Below are 19,882 nucleotides of genomic sequence, written 5' to 3' on the forward strand. Positions count from 1 at the left end.
CATATATAATTTATAACTTACTACCTAGCTCTACCTACGAATTGAGCACCGTTGAAGTAAATACTTAAAGTTTACGCATAAATTTATACTTTTATATAATTATTTATGTGGTTAAATTGAGTTTTTATGTATGTATATGTATACGCGTATCTGTGTGTATATGTATATACGGGTGTGTGCATGTAGGTGCATCTATCGGCATGTATGTTTATGCATACTTTCCATATATATTTGATTGCGCATATGTGGTATATATGTTGATATACATGTGTATTCGTGTATATATATATATATATATATATATATATATATATATATATATATATATACATATGTGTGCACTCAGTCTATATAATATATATATATATACATATGTGTGCACTCAGTCTATATAACTGCGTGGACAAAATGGTCGCCGGACAAGTTTACCGACGAGTGTATACTTTGAATGACAACTAAAACTCGACTGTTTACAAAAGAATTCGAGTTTATTTTCAACAATCTTTCTTTACACTTTTGTCGGTTGTCATTGACTCCACTAGCGAGGAGAGAGGTGTTGTTAGAGATAGGTGGCGTGGCGGGGGGGGTGTTGACAGATGACAGGCTCGTTCTCTCCGCGTCGGCCGCTACTCTCTCTTGAAAACCAAAACATCTTTGTTTATATTGATATCGGTCACGTTTCTCTAACCAGCTGCGAATGTCAACTGCATTCCGATCTGGTTATAAAATATTTGTTGATGTTATTATTTTCGATTGTAGGCCAATTTCCTTTTGTTTGTTTGGCCTTGAAACATAACCGAGTTCCAAAATGTGTGTCACTAGCTCAGGTGACGCTCGTGCAACATTCCATGTTGTCATGGTTGAAACGTGACCCTCATATCACGTTCTTGGCTTGCTTCTCCGATTTCTTCAGCCTGTCCCCTTATTATACAACACATATATGCGTGTACGTGTTTATATGAGTATGCATGTGTGCGTATGTGAGCGTGTGTTGGCATATGCACTCTTAACTGCCTAAAACAATTCATTGTCGGATGTACATCAGGATTTGCCATGGCCATTGCGAGCGATCTAAATTGAAACCATTGCCAAACGCAATATGACACGTTCACTAAACCTTTCTGCCCCTACCTTTCCCCTTTCCCTTCCATCAATCCACATACTTCAGTGCATAGCTAAACAATTTTACTAAATACAACCAAATCTTAAAACCAAAAATTGAAATTCCTCCCCCTCCTCCCCTTACCCTCACGTTTATTTCTCCCTCTCCCTCTCTCCCCCTCCCTATATCACAACACCTAGGTGTGTCAGAAATTTCGTGAAAATAGTGAATAATTCCACTCCATCTTTCCAAGCTTATAACTCATCGAAAAATGTAATTATACCCTATTTTTTCTTTCAATTGAAGGAGCAAGGACCAAGGTGTCATTTAAAAAAAAAAAAAAAAAAAAAAAAAACCAACGTGTTTTTTTAAAAGGTTTTAAACTTCGGACTTTACAGGTAAATTTCTAAAAAAAAAAACTTTTTTGTTTTAAATTAGAATGTATTATTTATTGACCTTTTCTCTTCAATTTGTGATATATAAGACTTTGGTACATAGATTAATTATTTACTTTTTAATAGACATTTCAAAATGGGAGGCGTAAATTATTCGACCCCCTGTCTCTCCAAGCTTATAACTCATCGAAAAATGTAAGTCAAGCCCTAATTATTTTTTCAATTAAAGGAGCAAGGACCAAGGTGCCAGTAACATAAAAAAACTAAAAAAAAAAACAAATAACGTGGTTTAAAAAAAAAGTTTTAAACTTCAAACTTTACAGGTAACATTCTAAAAAACAGTACGTTTTTTTTGTTTTAAATTTGAATATATTATTTATTGACCTTTTCTCTTCCATTTGTGAGTAAATTGATTATTTACTTTTCGGTGAGTAAATTAATTATTTACTTTTTAATAGACACTTGAAAATTGGGGGGGCGTGAATTTAAAAAAAACGTTTGTCTAAAATATTATATTCGGTTTATTGGAAAGAGCATAAAAGTTTACATTGACCCTGAAAATATCGTAAAGATAGAATCAATAGAAAAATTTTGATAGATTTTTAAAGTTTAAAAATTGAAAAATATTGAGTTCGGAAACTTCATTACTGTTTTTAATAAAAAAATATATATTTCTATTACGTTTAAAACAACTTAAAAACTGTTAAAAGTGGGTTATTTATTTTCTTTATGGATTATACTTCCAAAATACACTATTAAAATTGTTTTAAAAGTAAAAGAATTATTTTTAAAAAAACAGTAATGAATTTTACGAACTCAATATTTTTCAATTTTTAAATTTTAAAAATCTATCAAAATTTTTCTATTGATTCTATTTTTACGATATTTTCAGGGTCAATGTAAAATTTTATGCTCTTTCCAATAAACCGAATATAATATTTTAGACAAACGTTTTTTTAAATTCACGCCCCCCCAAGTGTCTATTAAAAAGTAAATAATTAATTTACTCACCGAAAAGTAAATAATCAATTTACTCACAAATTGAAGAGAAAAGGTCAATAAATAATATATTCAAATTAAAACAAAAAAAGCGTACTGTTTTTTAGAATGTTACCTGTAAAGTTTGAAGTTTAAAACCTTTCTTTAAACCACGTTATTTGTTTTTTATTCCTTTTGTAATGGAACCTTGGTCCTTGCTCCTTTAATTGAAAAAAATACGGCTTGAATTACATTTTTCGAGGATTTATAAGCTTGGAAAGACAGGGGGTCGAATAATTCACGCCTCTCATTTTGAAATGTCTATTAAAAAGTAAATAATTAATTTATATACCAAAGTCTTATATATCACAAATTGAAGAGAAAAGGTCAATAAATAATATATTCAAATTTAAAACAAAAAAGTACTGTTTTTTAGAAATTTACCTGTAAAGTCCGAAGTTTAAAACTTAAAAAAAAATAACCACGTTGTTTTTTTTTATAGAAACCTTGGTCCTTGCTCCTTTAATTGAAAGTAATTAGGGCTTGAATTACATTTTTCGATGAGTTATAAGCTTGGAAAGATGGGGTGGAATTATTCACTATTTTCACGAAACTTCTGACACACCTACCTCACCCATAAAAATAATTCAGGTATTTACCTTTCAATGCACTACCCTCATATATTATATTTCACGTCTTTTCTTCTTCTTCTTCTTCTTCTTCTTCTTCTTCTTCTTCTTCTTCTTCTTCTCTACCAATTTCTCTCTCCGACTCTGAGACCAGAAATATATTTTCTCTTTCAGTTTTTATTTTATTTGATTATTTTTTACTTTCTACATTTTATATTCCATATCTTGATAAACAGCCTAATGATGTGAAACCCCCGCCCGCTCATCTATTTAACCGTCTGGCTCATTCTTTCTTTCTTTTCTTTCTCCTTCAATAAGTTACCACTCTCTCATTTCCTTTTGCCCTCCTCTTTCTCTCTCCCCCTCTATTTATTCTTCTGCCTATGGCTTTGTAATTTAACCCTATCCCTTTCTACCTTTGTTATCGCTTTTTTATGAATTTACAGTTGTTTTACTGATGTTTTGATTTGAATCTGTATTTTGTACTTTTTGTACTCCGTTATAATATTCAATCTGCCAAGTAAACCGATTAAAATATCAGATCGTTATTTCGAGCCTGGTAGTTGAAACATGGGTAACTAAACAGACAAAAAACGGTAATAAAAACATATTTTGCTCTACATTAGTATTGAGCTCTTTTTCAGGTTTATTCACCATTTTCTCGTTATATATATACATTCTTTCCTCCCTTTTTTCTTTTTTCACTACCCTGCCTTTTCCATTAACCTTCCTATGTATATACAGTCCTGGTCAAAATCATAAGACTACTTAAAAAATTAATTATTAGATCAGGGTTAAGGTTTCGAATGAAGCAGATTTGATTTTTTTCATCATATTTTCCCTTTTGGCAAGGGTTTCAACCATTTGTTTGATTAAAAATTCGATAATATGCGTAAACGCTTACTTTCTTAAGTGGTCTTATGATTTTGACCAGGACTGATATATATATATATATATATATATATATATATATATATATATATATATATATATATATATATATGAGACAGAGAGACACACACACACAATAATAAGTAAAAATTATATTCCAACATGCATGATATTGACCATCTTATAAGCTATTCCTTTAATTCAGTTGACTTATACAATTCATGACAGTATCTGTTTCATAGCGCAAAATCAATCACTAAATTATTATATCAATGAATGTAAGTAACCAATTATTTTACAATTCACCATTAGCAGAAATGAAGTACAACTTATGACTATCGATTGAAATAATTTTTAATACTTAAATTTTATATTGGACAGATTAGTGAATTAATTTATAATATAAACCGAGTAAATCTTTTTTTATAATATTAAGTGAAAGACATTAAAACTATATTAAATTAATTATTAGTTGAATATGGATGACTATGGGTTACGAAATGTTTATAATATGAATGCTAAAGGAGAAGTAAAAATGAAATTAAAGAGGAAAAATATATATAAGTAAACTTAATATCTCGTTAGTTTTATCCCAAGGGAAGTAACTCTGCCTCACTTTAATTCAAATAAATTTAATTATTTATAATTACGATAAAAAGGAGGTTTCAGATAATTTTTAAACTTAACTTAACGTAAGTATAGGCTTGGAATTGTATGATTTTTGAAAGCTTGATTATAATAGTCAAGAAAATTGAATGATGTCTGGTTTTCAATTCAAATCAATTGATTAATTATAATAATCGTAATGATCAATCGTTTTAAGCTTAGTTTAGTTTCGTACATACAAACATGTAACATAGTTTATAATTTATTAATGTTATTTTTATAAGTATTAATACACAAGTTAGAATTAATAAATTTACTAATTATTAAATAGAACTTCTTCTGATGAGTTAAGGACATAATAGATTCACTGATTGATATAATAATTAAGTGATTGATTTTGCGCTACGAAACAGATACTGTCAAGAATTGTATAAGTCAACTGAATTAAAGGAATAAATTATAAGTTGGCCAACATCATGAATTTTGGAATATCATTTTTTGTTATTTATTCTCTATATTGCTCTATAATTACATTGAGCTTCTTAAATAAGGATTGGTATAGAATATAAGAAATATATTTCTTCAGAACAATATATATATTCTCTTCTTTCTTCTCCCTATTTTTCTATTTATTTTTTTCTTTTTCTCTCTCTCCCTCTCATCCTTTCCGCCAACCTTCCCTCTCCTCTCTTATTCACCATATCACTCTCTCCAACTCTCCCCTTCTTTCTATTATTTTTACTCTTCCCCAACCCTGCCCCTAACCCCCTCCCCCTTCTTTCTATATTATTCCTTCCCTACTCTATCACGGTTACATCATTTCATCATTCTCGCTTTCACATAACTCCCTCTCTCCCTCACATCTATTCACTATCCTGTTCTATTCAATTCATCTATTTTTATTAAAAAAAAAGGTTTATTATTTATTAGAAAGTTTTATTTTCAGAAAGTTTTTTAATTAAAAATGGGCACATAAGAAAGGAAATATTCCTGTAAAATGAGACCAAACATGGCGTATTGCTACTTGGACGTAAGGTGCTACTAATTGGAATCATATCTTACATGGGATTGTGGAGAGCTTACCAGTGAGATGCCTATTCACATTACATTTAAACTTCTGCATATCATTACACCCAGGAAATTAGGAATCATGGGAAGCGGGTTCAAAAGTCAAGGGGAATTCTACTACAATATAAGGATTGTCGGCACCTAGAGGCTTCAACATTGAGTTTTTTAATGATTGTTAAAGGAACGAAGCTTAGTCTTAGTAGCATTACCTTTTTTTATCCATTTGCGGTTCCATTCCTCTATAAACTGAACGTAGTTTTCTAATACCTCTGCTATTACTTTTGATATGTGTACATTCGTTTTCCCCTCATGTCTATTATAGTGAAATTACAAAACTGATGAAAATATTCTTGAAATTTCACATGACTACATCAGATAAAAAGACTATTTTTCAAGCTTGAAAAGGATTTTAAAAATTCGAAGGAACACAATGAGTTCCTAAAGAAACTAGCATTGCATTCAATTGAAAAAATATACTTCACTAATACACAATATGTCAAGTTGAAAATGATATTTTCTTACAAATTAAAACAATAAGAATTATGTAAAATAAAATATTTATTTCTATATAAGATTCTATTAAGCTTATATATTTTTATATGTATTTTTATGTTTTAATTTTACAAAATATCGAAACAATAGGTAAAACTTTTTCTGGAGCAGTGTAACAGAGTACTCATGAGAAAATCAGCAGCAGCTATAAGATAGCTGGCTTGCTATTTTATATTGCCTTTAACCTTAATCACTACCGGTTTTGAAGAACTGTTAAGGTTATGTGCGTAATTGGAACAGATTATCTCTTTTCGGGGAATCAGGTGAGGGGGGCAATGTTTTGTGAAGCTGGATTTTTTTAGATAAATTGAAGTTGTGTCTAATATTGCTGGTGTGGTAGACCTTTGTAAAAAAATCCGATCTTCGTTCTGTCGACAGAACCGTTTTTATTTTTTTATCGCCACCGAGTTATTAATTTGTTTTACATGGACATGCTTGTGTTTTGAACATATATAAATATATGGAGGAGTTATCAAACGTTCAAACAATTATTTTGACATCCGAAAACTTTCATTTTTATCTTTTATTCTATTAACAAGTTTTTGAATCGGATTAATTAATTTTGTAAAATGGCCGTTTTCATCTTGTACTAGATAATATTGTATGGTCTTTACTTCCGGATGTTGCATCCTTATTTTGGAGAGTGGATGTGTTTGCATTTTATCATCTTAATTACTGTTAAGTTGAAGGGAGTGCAGAGAGTACAATCCAGGACATGAGTACAACCCAGGCTATGATCACGTAATTGTGTGAAATTGGCAATACCCATATGTGCAGATCGAAATATAAATTGGATAAGATTATAAAAATAATAATTAGAAAATCGAAAGAAGTGAAGAAACATTAGAAAACCGAAATAAGTAATTGTATTAAGAGAAGAAACATTGCTAACTAAAAAATTAACTAGGATTAAAAATATGAATTCATCTGTAACATTATTAGATTTTAATGGAATTTGTCTTTCTATTTCGATTAAATGTCTTTATTCTTTTAGATAATCATGGATACATGTTTCGTCATCTCTAACTCTTATGTGTGATTAAAGACCGAAACTGTAGTTGCTCTCTACCGGTTGCACAAAAAAAACTGCTTCTGAAACTTGAATGAAGTTCTTCATCTTATCCTCGTTCACGCTGTTTATGAAACACGTGATTCGGAAAGAGGGATTTGAAGAGACAGCAAAAAAACATATGGAAGAGCACACTAACCTGAAAAACATTCATGTGAAGCTCCCTCCGCATTTAACGGTGGAAGTTATTTCAAGGTATAAGCAATAATTATAATAAGCAATTGGTGATGGTAAAAGTCAAGTATATGTTTTGTTTCATGAATGTATTATCCCAGGCATTATCTACTTATTTTGAATCACAAATTTTATATTATTGCGTGAAGTATGGCGAGGTTATTTTCAGCAGTTGGTTAATTTGACATTTCTAAGAGGTTAATTCTAAATATGAATTGACCTTGTGTCTAACTTAAGCCATCGAAAGCATATGAACAAATCAGACTTTCGTGGTATTATTTCAATGTAGTGTTTGTTCTGTCCTAGAAGGATGTGCTCGCAGGTAAAACCTTTGAATGTGTGATTTTTCTATTGCATCATTTATTCAATTTTCGGAAAGATAGATTCTAATTATAAAATATGCAACTCTGTGAGGCATGTGAATAAATGTAGATTATAAAATAGAATTAAATTGTTGTATGTTGTTTGTGCAAAAGGTTTTAACGACATATAAGCTATATATGATGAATCACATTCCACCACAAAATTATGACCATGACGTTTTTAAGGTGATTAAATTTCTTTTTGTGTGTACGGATGGTAGTGCTATATTTGAGGATTTCAAAACAAACAACTTAGCATAGTACTTATGTATACTTTGTAGTGGTGATTAATTTCTTTCGTCATTTTTAAATGCAAGTTAGTTCTTACAAGGATTCATTAACTCAAAATATTCATAATCGAAAATTGTTTAAAACTAGAAAAACCACACTCTTAATCTTATATATTGAGAACATACGCCTATAACAATTTTGTTAATTCTTATGAATTTTGGTGAGGGTTACAGTCGTACAACTCATAATAACCTGTTGTTTACCAGAAATATGCTGCAGGTGGCGTGATTAAAAGTTTTCCTAGATAAATATATGAGAAATGTGTAACATGATATGGCAAAGAAGTATCTCATGTATTTGAGGATAGAAAAGAGTTTCCAATCTGAATCTGGAAAGAATATTCAAAGAAGAAATACATTTTTTTCATGCCAAATTACATGAATACATGGAAAAATAAAAAATGCAGAATAAAATACTTAATCAAAAGTTAAATTAATAAAAGAATCAATTCGAACATTTTGTTAACTTTATTTCACGTTTGCAGTTCTCAGAAATGAAGGGGTTCCTACCTATAATAAATCTTTCTTTTTATTAAAAGAACTAGAATGTTGTTTGTCTCTTTTTTAATTTAATATATTTCAATCGAGAAATTAATTCTCATGCATTTCAACCGAGAAATCATTTAACCAAATATATTTGTCAGTTTTTTAAATTCTTTTGTCTAATTCAGTTGCTCTTATAATTACTGAAATAAAAATTTTCCAAAGATTCCAGCTTTTTTCTATCTTCTTAAAAGCAGTGGTAATCAAGCTTTCATTGTGAGCAGTCATTATAATTCTATCCTGATCATTGTGAAGAAATCCTCTTTAAAGCCAGTCTATAAAACATTCCTTACTTATATAACAATAATAATTCCAGAAAAAACTTAGCACACTATTGTTTGGCACATTTTTTCCAATTTTTGAAATACAATGTGTGGAGTATTTTTAACTACTATTTTGATTTCTGTAGCTGCTCTGTTAAGTAAAGCATCATTAGGAACGCTCTGTATGTGTTTTCATATGCCTCACCAAATGTCAATCGGATGTAAAAGAAGAACCACATAATTAACAAGAATGTGGTTTCTCTCCTGTATGTGACCTCTGTGCAAAAGAAGAACCACATACCTCACAAGAATGTGGTTTCTCCCTTTTTTCATTTTTCTTATCATTTTGTTTAAGCCAGGGATGGGGCATCCTACCAGATGTCAAACATACACCTGCTATTTTAGACACTCCAACCGAGAGATCTTTTTAAGATTCTAACCGTCCCTTTAAGTGCAATTGTTTGAATCTCCTTTGCACTTGGTTTACCTGGTATATTTGTAAGATAGTTTCTCTCTTTTTTCATTTTTCTTATCATTTTGTTTAAGCCAGGGATGGGGCATCCTACCAGATGCCAAACATACACCTGCTATTTTAGACACTCCAACCGAGAGATCTTTTTAAGATTCTAACCGTCCCTTTAAGTGCAATTGTTTGAATCTCCGTTGCACTTGGTTTACCTGGTATATTTGTAAGATAGTTTGTAAAATTCTTTTTCATAAGTCCGGTTGCTCCTATAATTACTGGAATGATAGAGATCTTCTTAAGGTTCCAGTTTCTTTTCATGTCATACATAAGACCCTCGTATTTAGTAATCTTTTCCCTCTCAGCTCTGTTTAACCCAGCATCATTCGGGACACTAACTTCCACCAAGGTTGCTTCCTTCTCCTTCTTGTCCCATATTACAATGTCGGGTTTTATAGCTCCGTTTTCTAGGTATGTGGCTGTAGGGATTGCATAGTCATAGTGGATGGTATATGACTTGTTACCGACTGTTCTTTCGGGTATATGTTCCCATGACTTCTTACTGCATTCGATATTTAACTTATTGCAGATCGTCCAGTGGAGATATTTGCATACTTCATTGTGTCGCATTGTATAGTAGCCGTCCCCTAGCAGAACCTTACAGCTAGAAATCAGGTGGCTCACACTCTCTACTTCTGTGTGGCAGAACCTGCATTTGTTGTCTTTGCTGAGACCACTCATTTTTTTAAACGCATTGGTCATCAAGCCTTGATCTTGGGCAGCTATTATAAACTTCTCCTGGTCATAGTGGAGCGATCCATCCTTTAGCAAGCTTATAGACCCTTCCTTACCGTTTCTCCCCCGTATGTGTTTTCATATGACTCAACAAACTTGACTTCCGTGGAAAAGAAGAGCCACATACTTCACAAGAATGCAGTTTCTCTCCCGTATGTGTTTTCATGACTCAACAAATTTGACTTCTGTGCAAAAGAAGTACCACATACTTCACAAGAATGTGGTTTCTCTCCTGTATGTGTTTTCATATGACTCAACAAACTTGACTTCCATGCAAAAGAAGAACCACATACTTTACAAGAATGTGGTTTCTCTCCCGTATGTGTTTTCATATGACTCAATAAATGTGACTTCTGTGCAAAAGAAGAACCACATACTTCACAAGAATGTGGTTTCTCCCCCATATGTGTTTTCATATGACTCAATAAACTTGACTTCCGTGCAAAAGAAGAGCCACATACTTCACAAGAATGCGGTTTCTCTCCCGTATGTGTTTTCATATGACTCAATAAATGTGACCTCTGTGCAAAAGAAGAGCCACATACTTCACAAGAATGCGGTTTCTCTCCCATATGTGTTTTCATATGACTAAACAAACTTGACTTCCATGCAAAAGAAGAACCACATACTTCACAAGAATGTGGTTTCTCTCCCGTATGTGTTTTCATATGACTCAACAAACTTGACTTCCATGCAAAAGAAGAACCACATACTTCACAAGAATGTGGTTTCTCTCCCGTATGTGTTTTCATATGACTCAATAAATGTGACCTCTGTGCAAAAGAAGAACCACATACTTCACAAGAATATGGTTTCTCCCCCGTATGTGTTTTCATATGATACAACAAACTTGACCTCCGTGCAAAAAAGAACCACATACTTCACAAGAATGTGGTTTCTCTCCCGTATGTGTTGTCATATGACGCAATAAATGTGACCTCCGTTCAAAAGAAAAACCACATACTTCACAAGAATGTTGTTTGTATCTCATGTTTGCTTGCATCTGATTCCACAAAAAGTGGGAATGTAATGAAGTGTGTGATGATAGGCACGCTAATAAATTTCAACTTTGGAAAATTTATATGAAGAAATTCATAATTATTTTAAACGATTTTTAAATCAACAATGCAGAAAGGTGCTTCTTATCCATTAATGAATTTCTTTTCATTGTTGCAAATTCTGAAAGTATAAAATAAATTTGAAAAAGTACATTTCATGTTGTAAAATTCAATTTATTATGTTGGTAGTTATCAAAAAATATCCAAACATATATTAATTAATTAAATTAAAAAATAAAATGAGTGTATTTTTAATTCAACACAGGTTTGTTTACAAAATTAATGTTTTTATTTTTCCAACTGAAAGTAATAACGTTTTTTTATTTTATAGATACGGATTGAGTCTTCATATTATTTGATTCTTCAGAATACTGTTCTCCACTTGGGTGTTATTTTCACAACGTTTCTATGTTACCTCCGATCTTATTTGGGTGTATTTTGTCGAACTTGAGAACCTTTCTCTTGAACTCAAAAATCTTTACATAATTCTGAATGGAACGTTTTATTTAGTACATGGGATTAGCACACTCTGGTAGCGATGACTGGGTAAAAATTCCTAAGTAATCTTTAATTCTATTTTCAATCTCACTGAGGATAAAAACTTCAACGTTCAGTAGTATGTAACCTACAACTAAATTTTACCAAGTACTCTAATCATAGCAACATATATTAGCATTACAGGTCCTAGCAGACAATCTTAGTATGAATTTGAAGAACTATTTTGTTTCTAGATGTTATCAGTATTCATTACTTCATATCATATATATATATATAGACAGTTTTATTACATATTACTAAATGTATATATATTATTATTAATGGTTCCTTTATCGTATTAAATAATATATAACCTAGCTTACTCTTCATTGTTTTTCTCTATTTATAATATTTACTTTATCCCATAATGGTAGATGATTTAACTTTTCCATCCATATATATTCTGCCATAACTAATTTTTCAATCTCTCCACATATTACAGCTTTTCAATGATTTTATAACCTTACTGTTAGTGAATGACATGACTCACATTTGTATAATTTTCCACATTTACATGGAATCTATTAGTCATGATTGTTTTCATAAGTGGCTTTCCATGAACAACATGTTTCTGTAGAATCGAATCACTCTTGAATACTATATTAGGTCTAGCTCTCTGTTGTATTGTTTTCTTAAACTTTTGATATTTTTATCAGTAGCAATACACATTAACAATAAAATGCTTTGGATAATCACACATTCCAAGGGGATTCTGATAAAATAGTCATATTTTACAAACCAAAGCATTTTAAGTCGTCAATATACCACTGTTTTGTCCTTTTAAAACGAGTTTATAAATAATAATGTGCAGTATATATTTTGTATAATTTTTAGTATGAGTCATAAGTTTTGTAGGCGTGTCCTATCTTGATACGTTATTAGACTACTATAATCAGGGTTTTTTAAGTATAAGTAAAAATAGTTTGTTGTTTTTGCAATTGTTATATGTATGCACTGTTTTTCTTAAGTCAGCTTGCTCTTCACTGTTCTCTTCCATCTATAATTTGTACTTAGTCCTATAAAAATAGATGGTTTCCCTTTTCCATCCATATATATTCTGCCATATCTGATTTTTAAATCTTTCTACATATTACAGTTTTTCAACATATTTCTAATTTTACTGTTAGTGATTGACATGGCTCACATTTGTATAATTTTCCACATTTACATGGAATATATTAGTCATGATTTTTACATAAGCGGATTGACATGAACAACATGTCTCTGGAGAGTTCAATCACTTTTGAATATTCTATTGTGTCTAGCTCTCTGATGTATTGTTTTCTTAAACTTTCCTTATTTTGACATTTTTATCAGTAGCAATACACATGAACGATAAAATGCTTTGGATAATCACACATTCCAAGGGGATTCTGATAAAATAGTCATATTTTACAAACCGAAGCATTTTAAGTCGTCAATATACCACTGTTTTGTTTTTCAAACGAATTTATAAATAATAATGTGCAGTATATATTTTAAGAGTTTTAAACAAATAGATTTATAAATAATAATGTTCATTATATATTTTAAGAGTTTTAAACAAATGAATTTGTAAATAATAACGTACATTATATATTTTAAGAGTTTTAGACAAATAAATTGATAAATGTGCATTGTATATTTTAAGAGTTTTAAACAAATAAATTCATAAATAATAATGTACATCATATATTTTAAGAGTTTTAAGCAAATGAATTCATGAATAATAATGTACCTTATATATTTTAAGAGTTTTAAACAAATAAATTTATAAATAATAATGTACATAGTATATTTTAAGAATTTTAAGCAAATAAATTGATAAAAAATGTTAACATCATAAAATTGCGTTTTCAATAAGATTTTGTAACAACTCCCCCGATTTCTAAATGCTCGTACTGCACTGGTATGAATAATGTTTTCGTGAGATTTAGAATCTAGCCAAGAAAAGATTGCACTTTTAATAGTTTCGCTTGTCTGAAATAGATTTGAGCACTCGTTTTTCCGTTGTGTAAAAAAGATTTCAACATGAGTATGGAACTTTTTTGTTTTGATTTTATTTGAACTATCATAAAACAATCTTTTTACTGTTTTAATCTGTTAAAATAATAATTGTATATGGTTTTCTGTTGTTGTAAATAGCAATTAAAACACATGACATCCGTAAAAAATCGTTTTGATTTTGAGTGTAGACTGTAGCATTAGGAATAGCATAATAACCAGAAGCAGCGATAGCACAGCCCCTGTAAAAGGACGTTTTTTGTTGTTGATTTTTATTCCAGATCGATTTTTTTAAATCAAAAATTTGATTATAAAAAAATTTTCTTACATGTTTAGTTAGAGCTATTTTCTTATCAAGCATATAAATATTTAAAAACTTTGACTAGTGGTCAAAATTTTAAACATTGTGTTTTTGTTTTGAACAACCGAATATGTGACTGAATTATTTTTTAGGTTCACACGTATGAGCGGTATCAGATCTCTATTTTTTTAATTTTCGTCTTTTTTCCAATGTTTGCAGCGAATTATTATTGAATAGAAACTAATGTGCCCAATTATGAAAAATGCAAAATCGATATTTAAATATTTGTAGGAGGCGATCAGTTAAAAAATAAAAACGGTAGAAAAAGACGTGAAATGTAATTTCTAAAAAATCAATTTATTCAAAATGTGTGAACAATTTTTCAGCTTTAACAAAAACTTGTTTTTTTTTAATATATAAATGTCAGCTTTAACAAATAGTTATTATTTTTTAAATATATAAATAGGTGGGTAAAAATACTTGATACTTTTACAAACGTTGCGTTTTCTGTTAGAGTGACGTCACTTGTTTTAAATGACATTTATTTTTGTTTGTTTGTTGTAATTCTTGTATAGTTTCATAATGGGTGGCAAATGCCCTCATGACAAAAACTCACTTAATCTTCATCTAACCTTAGGTACGAGTGGCAAGCCTACTTCTAAAACCTTTAGCCCTTACAATAACGTTAAGTCCAAGTGGTAGAGCTCCCCACTAAACAAAATTTTTCGGTAAGTTACATATACTTATAGAAAAGTGCAAATGATTTTTTCCCATAAAAATTATATTGGTCAACTGTCCTAAGACGCTAGAATGGTCTTAAATGCTAAATCATTTTACATTAAATTCATGTGAATCCAACCCCCACTCTAAATTCTAATTTTTTTTTGTTTCTATCAAATATCCAGGATGTTAACACATAATTTCCCTTAGCTCTAATTGTAGAAGGGCTTGCTCGATTAAGACAGGATACTGAACTATGTGATAAAAAAATTTAAGAATAACTAATGAGTCCCCATTAATTGTAGAAGGGTTTGCTCGATTAAGAGTAGGGATAGAATGTTAGTGTTTCCGTCATGACTGATTTGTTGCAGAGAATCTCAACACACGTGTGATAAAAGCCATGGGTTGCTTAAGAAAAAAGGAGATGAGGATGTACTTCAATTTAGGTGTTAGTAATAATTAGCAGTGTTTTTAAAGCACTTACAGGAACCTGGACTATGTGATAAAAAAAGTTTAAGAACAGCTATGGTTCCCCATTAATTGTAGAAGGGCTTGCTCGATTAAGAGTAGGGATAGAAAGTCAGTCTTTCTACCATAATTTCTTTGTTGCAGAGAATCTCAACACAAATGCGATAAAAGCCACAAGTGTAATATACTGGGCGGTATGGCCGTGACATCTATTTTGTTAGCACCATCTATATTCTTACTATCAGAGATTTTTGAATATCTCGATAGATAGATAGTTCGTTTGATATTTATGCATATATGTGTTGTAAGTCGTCTAGTGAATGGAATGCCCGCTGTTCATTTATCTATGAATAACGAGACGCTTTGTTATTAAACAACTTGATTTATTTAATAACAAACATATACACATAATACGGCGGTGGAGGAGATAGTGTGGTGGAGAGGGTGTGGTTGCGACCGTGACAGGCAGTTGAGCGTCGTCTGTCCTTTCCTCTGCTGTCACTCTCTGACTGACTTTTGACTTGTTTATCATTGCTTTTTTATAAATTTTCCTGTTAACCAATTTATGTAATCGACCCACATTCTGAACCTGTTGATGTTTGCGGCCGAATTACGTCATCTTATTCCCAGGTTTCATTTTTGTCGGTCAGAACTTTGCTCCATTCAACGTCTGACCCATAAACCCACTTGCATCATAGGACCAGATCATCCATTTTTTTTTATGGCCCAGATTTCCAGTTCATTCGCACCTCCCCTATCTTTTACACTCCTCCAATACCACCAAAAAGAAATTATATATATATATATATTTTTTTAATTCTAGATTGCATGCATATTTCTCTTTTTTTATATATTATTTATATTTATTGTTCTTTTTCCTAGCATTCTTTATATTACTCCTTACTTTCCTGTAGAGCGATTTCATGATTTTCATCCCCATAGTATACTCTACGGGGTCTTAGAATATTGTCCAACGGCAGAACAACATCTCTATTGTAGAGTAAATAATAGGGTGAAAATTTTGTTGTTTCGCTTACATGGAACCTGACAGCCGCTAACATCTGATTCATGTATATATCCCACGACTGTTCATTGTCCCCTATTTTCTTCGCAAGGACGTCATGCATTGTTCTATGGAACCTTTCAAGTTTGCCGTTACTCTGGGGGTGATAGAACGATGTGGTCACATGATGCACGTTGAGGTCCTCTAATGCCTTTTTCATTATTTTATTCATGTTCTCAGGCCCATTATCCGTTAAAAGCTGCAGTGGTGCCCGAATCTGGGAAAAATCTCGTCAATCAATAGATGCACCACTGTTTCTGCTTTCTTATTCGGAACTGCAAAAGCCTCCGGCCGGCCACTGTACATATCAATAAAAGTCACTATGTATTGGTTGCCTGATAGAGTTTTTGGGTAAAGCCCGGAAACATCTAACGCTAGTTTAGCGAAAGGAAAAGGAGGCAAATCGCACTCCTGCATTTGAGGTTGTTGTTTCCTCAAATTTCTGGTTTGGCACGGAATACATTTACCTATGTATTTGTTTATTTGTTTAAATAAACCAGGCCAGGATGTATGTCAATTTAGGTGAAATGATGCAGGCAGATGTAATTGAATGATCGAATAGTCCATGGAGTTTTCTGATTGTGTAAGTAGAAAAGAAGGATGGTGGTAAAATAGATGTAAAGGCTTTAAATAAAGTCATGAAGAAGTTTGCCTGAGTGTTACCGGTCATTGATGACATATTAGTCTTACTTGGGTCGGCAAAATACTTTGTAAACTTAGATCTGAAGTCAGGTTACTCTCAGGTTTAATTAAATAAGAATGATAAAGAAAAGAATTTCATTTACCTGCAACTGGGGTTTATTTCACTTTAACATTATACCATTTGGTCTCGCAAACGCCCCGAGGATGTTTCAGCAATTAATGTCCATAGTTCTACAGGGACAGAAATACCATTACCATATTTGGATGATATTTTTATATTCTAAGATACGATGGAAAGTCACTTGGATCACATAGATAGGGTACTACTAGCCAGTTTACATAAACACAACCTCAGGTTGAAAGTGATGTAGTGTGCGATTTTAGGAGAAGTACAGTATCTGGGGTTCAAAGTAAGTGAACAGAGTATACAAGTATATAGCCAGACCTGAAAAAAGTCAAAATCGATAAAATCTCGACTCCAACTACTGTGAGACAAGTCAGATCTTTCATTGGTATGACGTCATATTATTGTTGATTTATAAAAAAATAATTTCTGCCTCAAATGATCTGATATGATCTTTGTTAAAAACAAATTTACTTTTTTATCTCATAATCTTAGTGATATGCAATAGAGATAGTAGGTGAAATCGTTTTGTTTGAACCAAAATAGTTTTCATTGTATAAGAAAGTTGAGGGCTCATTGCTGTCATATGTTATGTTTTTATCAAATTAGAGAACAAAAGGCAGATAATGAAATTTTTAGATTTAAAGATGCGGATGCAGAACAAAAAGTTCAGAATGATGGGCGAGATAGTGTATTACTTGTCCCAACCTGACAATGAACTATTGATAAGGTAACATGTACCGTTACATCCTAAAAAAAGGAGTGTTAGTACAGTACCATGACCAACATAGTTATGAAAAAGACTTTTCATGCTATTAAGCAAAAATATTTCTGGTCGTGTTTATTTAAGGAGATGAATGAACATGTAGGAAATTTACAAGTGATTTTTCCAGTTGGCGCCTAAAAATAAAAAAACGCTTATCTTTTTGGCGACTGTTTTTTTTACTGACAACTATTCTAATAGTGAATGAAAAATGTTTTTCAACTTATATTTTCTTAAAATAAAACGAGCAAAGTCAAATTATTTAAACAGTAGAACAGTAATAGAACAATATACTTTTTTTTCTTTTTTAAACAAAGGCTTTTGAAAAAAATCTCTACAATGAAATTGATCACGTGGTATTATTTTGCCAAACTTTGACAGTACTCGGCTTCTTTTGAAGTTTTTAAAAGAATACCATTGGAATAACATTATAATTACACATGCTAAGTGGTGGTTTGCGGTTAAGATCTTTATCTTAAATTAAAAAAACAAAAAGAATTATTTTGCTATCTCTTAAATACAGCATTATATTTCATTTACTGTGCACTGCGGTAAGTCAATTTTCAAATATTTTTTTTCTTTAAAAAATGTACATTCTATTAAAATATTCAGCTAATGAAGCAAAAAAAGCCATGAACTTTATAAAGATTTAAAAGGCAAGTCCTGCCGTAGTGTATTATCGACATTCACCAACAAAAAAACAAAAAAACTATTGTCTTTTCGAAATTATCAGCAATTTTTAAAACATTAATTTCCATCTAATTTTAAATTGTCCGCAAAAGATTACTACGCCTATGTGATAAGCCACTTTAATACATGTGTGCGCGCACATATGGCACATGACTAGCCTTGGTGTGCGCTCGAGCGTACCTTAACGAAAGCCGTAAAATATACGAAAATAGTCTGAGGGTTAAGAGGCGCATAGCCACTTATGTAGCTAAGGGGGTGGCCCAGCTAAAGTGCGAAAATAGTCGGAAATAGAATTTATTTATTATATATTATGTCATTTTATGTTTTAATTAAAAAATCTTTTTTTAGAATATTATAAACTATTAAAAAATAGTCATTGCAAAATCCTTTTCACCGATTTTTATTGAAAACTTTTGTACTTTTGAAATCATTTAATGATATTTCATATTTTTAACTGAAAAATAAGAAAGGATTATATATATATACACAATATATATATATAATATATATATACACACAATATATATAATACAAAATATATATTATATATATATAATATATAATATGTATATATAATATATATATACACAATATATATATACACACAATATATGTATACACGCAATATATATGCACAATATATATATATATATATATATATATATATACACAATATATATATACACAATATATACACACTATATATACACATATACACAATATATATATATATAAACAATATATATACACAATATATATATACACAATATATATATACACAATATATATAATATATATATACACAATATATATAATATATATACACAATATATATAATATATATATACACAATATATATAATATATATACACAATATATATATACACAATATATATATACACACAATATATATATATACAATATATATGAACAATATATACACACAATATATATATACACACACCATATAAATATATACACACCATATATATACACAATATATATAAATATATACACAATATATATATACAATATATATATATATGCAATATATATATACAGTATATATATATACAGTATATATGTACACAATATATATATATACACAATATATATATATACACAATATATATATACACAATATATACACAATATTTATATATACACACAATATATACACACATATATATGCACACAATATATATATACACAATATATATACAATATATATATATACACAATATATATATATATACACAATATATATATATATACACACAATATATATACACACACACATATATATATATATATATATATATATATAAACTGTAAATTAACAGAGCAGTAATA

At 30.4% G+C, this 19,882-nt stretch overlaps 1 protein-coding gene across 1 annotated transcript; it reads right to left on the minus strand.

Annotated features, from left to right (window-relative positions):
• Positions 1–8,569: 8,569 nt before the first annotated feature.
• On the minus strand, positions 8,570–17,183 carry LOC145270660 (uncharacterized). The gene is made up of 2 exons (XM_080126291.1): positions 17,096–17,183; positions 8,570–11,359 (listed from the first exon to the last, which is right to left on the minus strand). The coding sequence occupies exon 2, from the start codon at positions 10,145–10,147 to the stop codon at positions 9,515–9,517; it is 633 nt and encodes a 210-aa protein (XP_079982417.1). The 5' UTR covers positions 10,148–11,359; positions 17,096–17,183; the 3' UTR covers positions 8,570–9,514.
• Positions 17,184–19,882: the final 2,699 nt, after the last annotated feature.

The sequence above is a fragment of the Euprymna scolopes genome, chromosome 46 (genome assembly GCF_053919585.1).
Source record: "Euprymna scolopes isolate OS-2025 chromosome 46, ASM5391958v1, whole genome shotgun sequence".
Taxonomy (NCBI): domain Eukaryota; kingdom Metazoa; phylum Mollusca; class Cephalopoda; order Sepiida; family Sepiolidae; genus Euprymna; species Euprymna scolopes.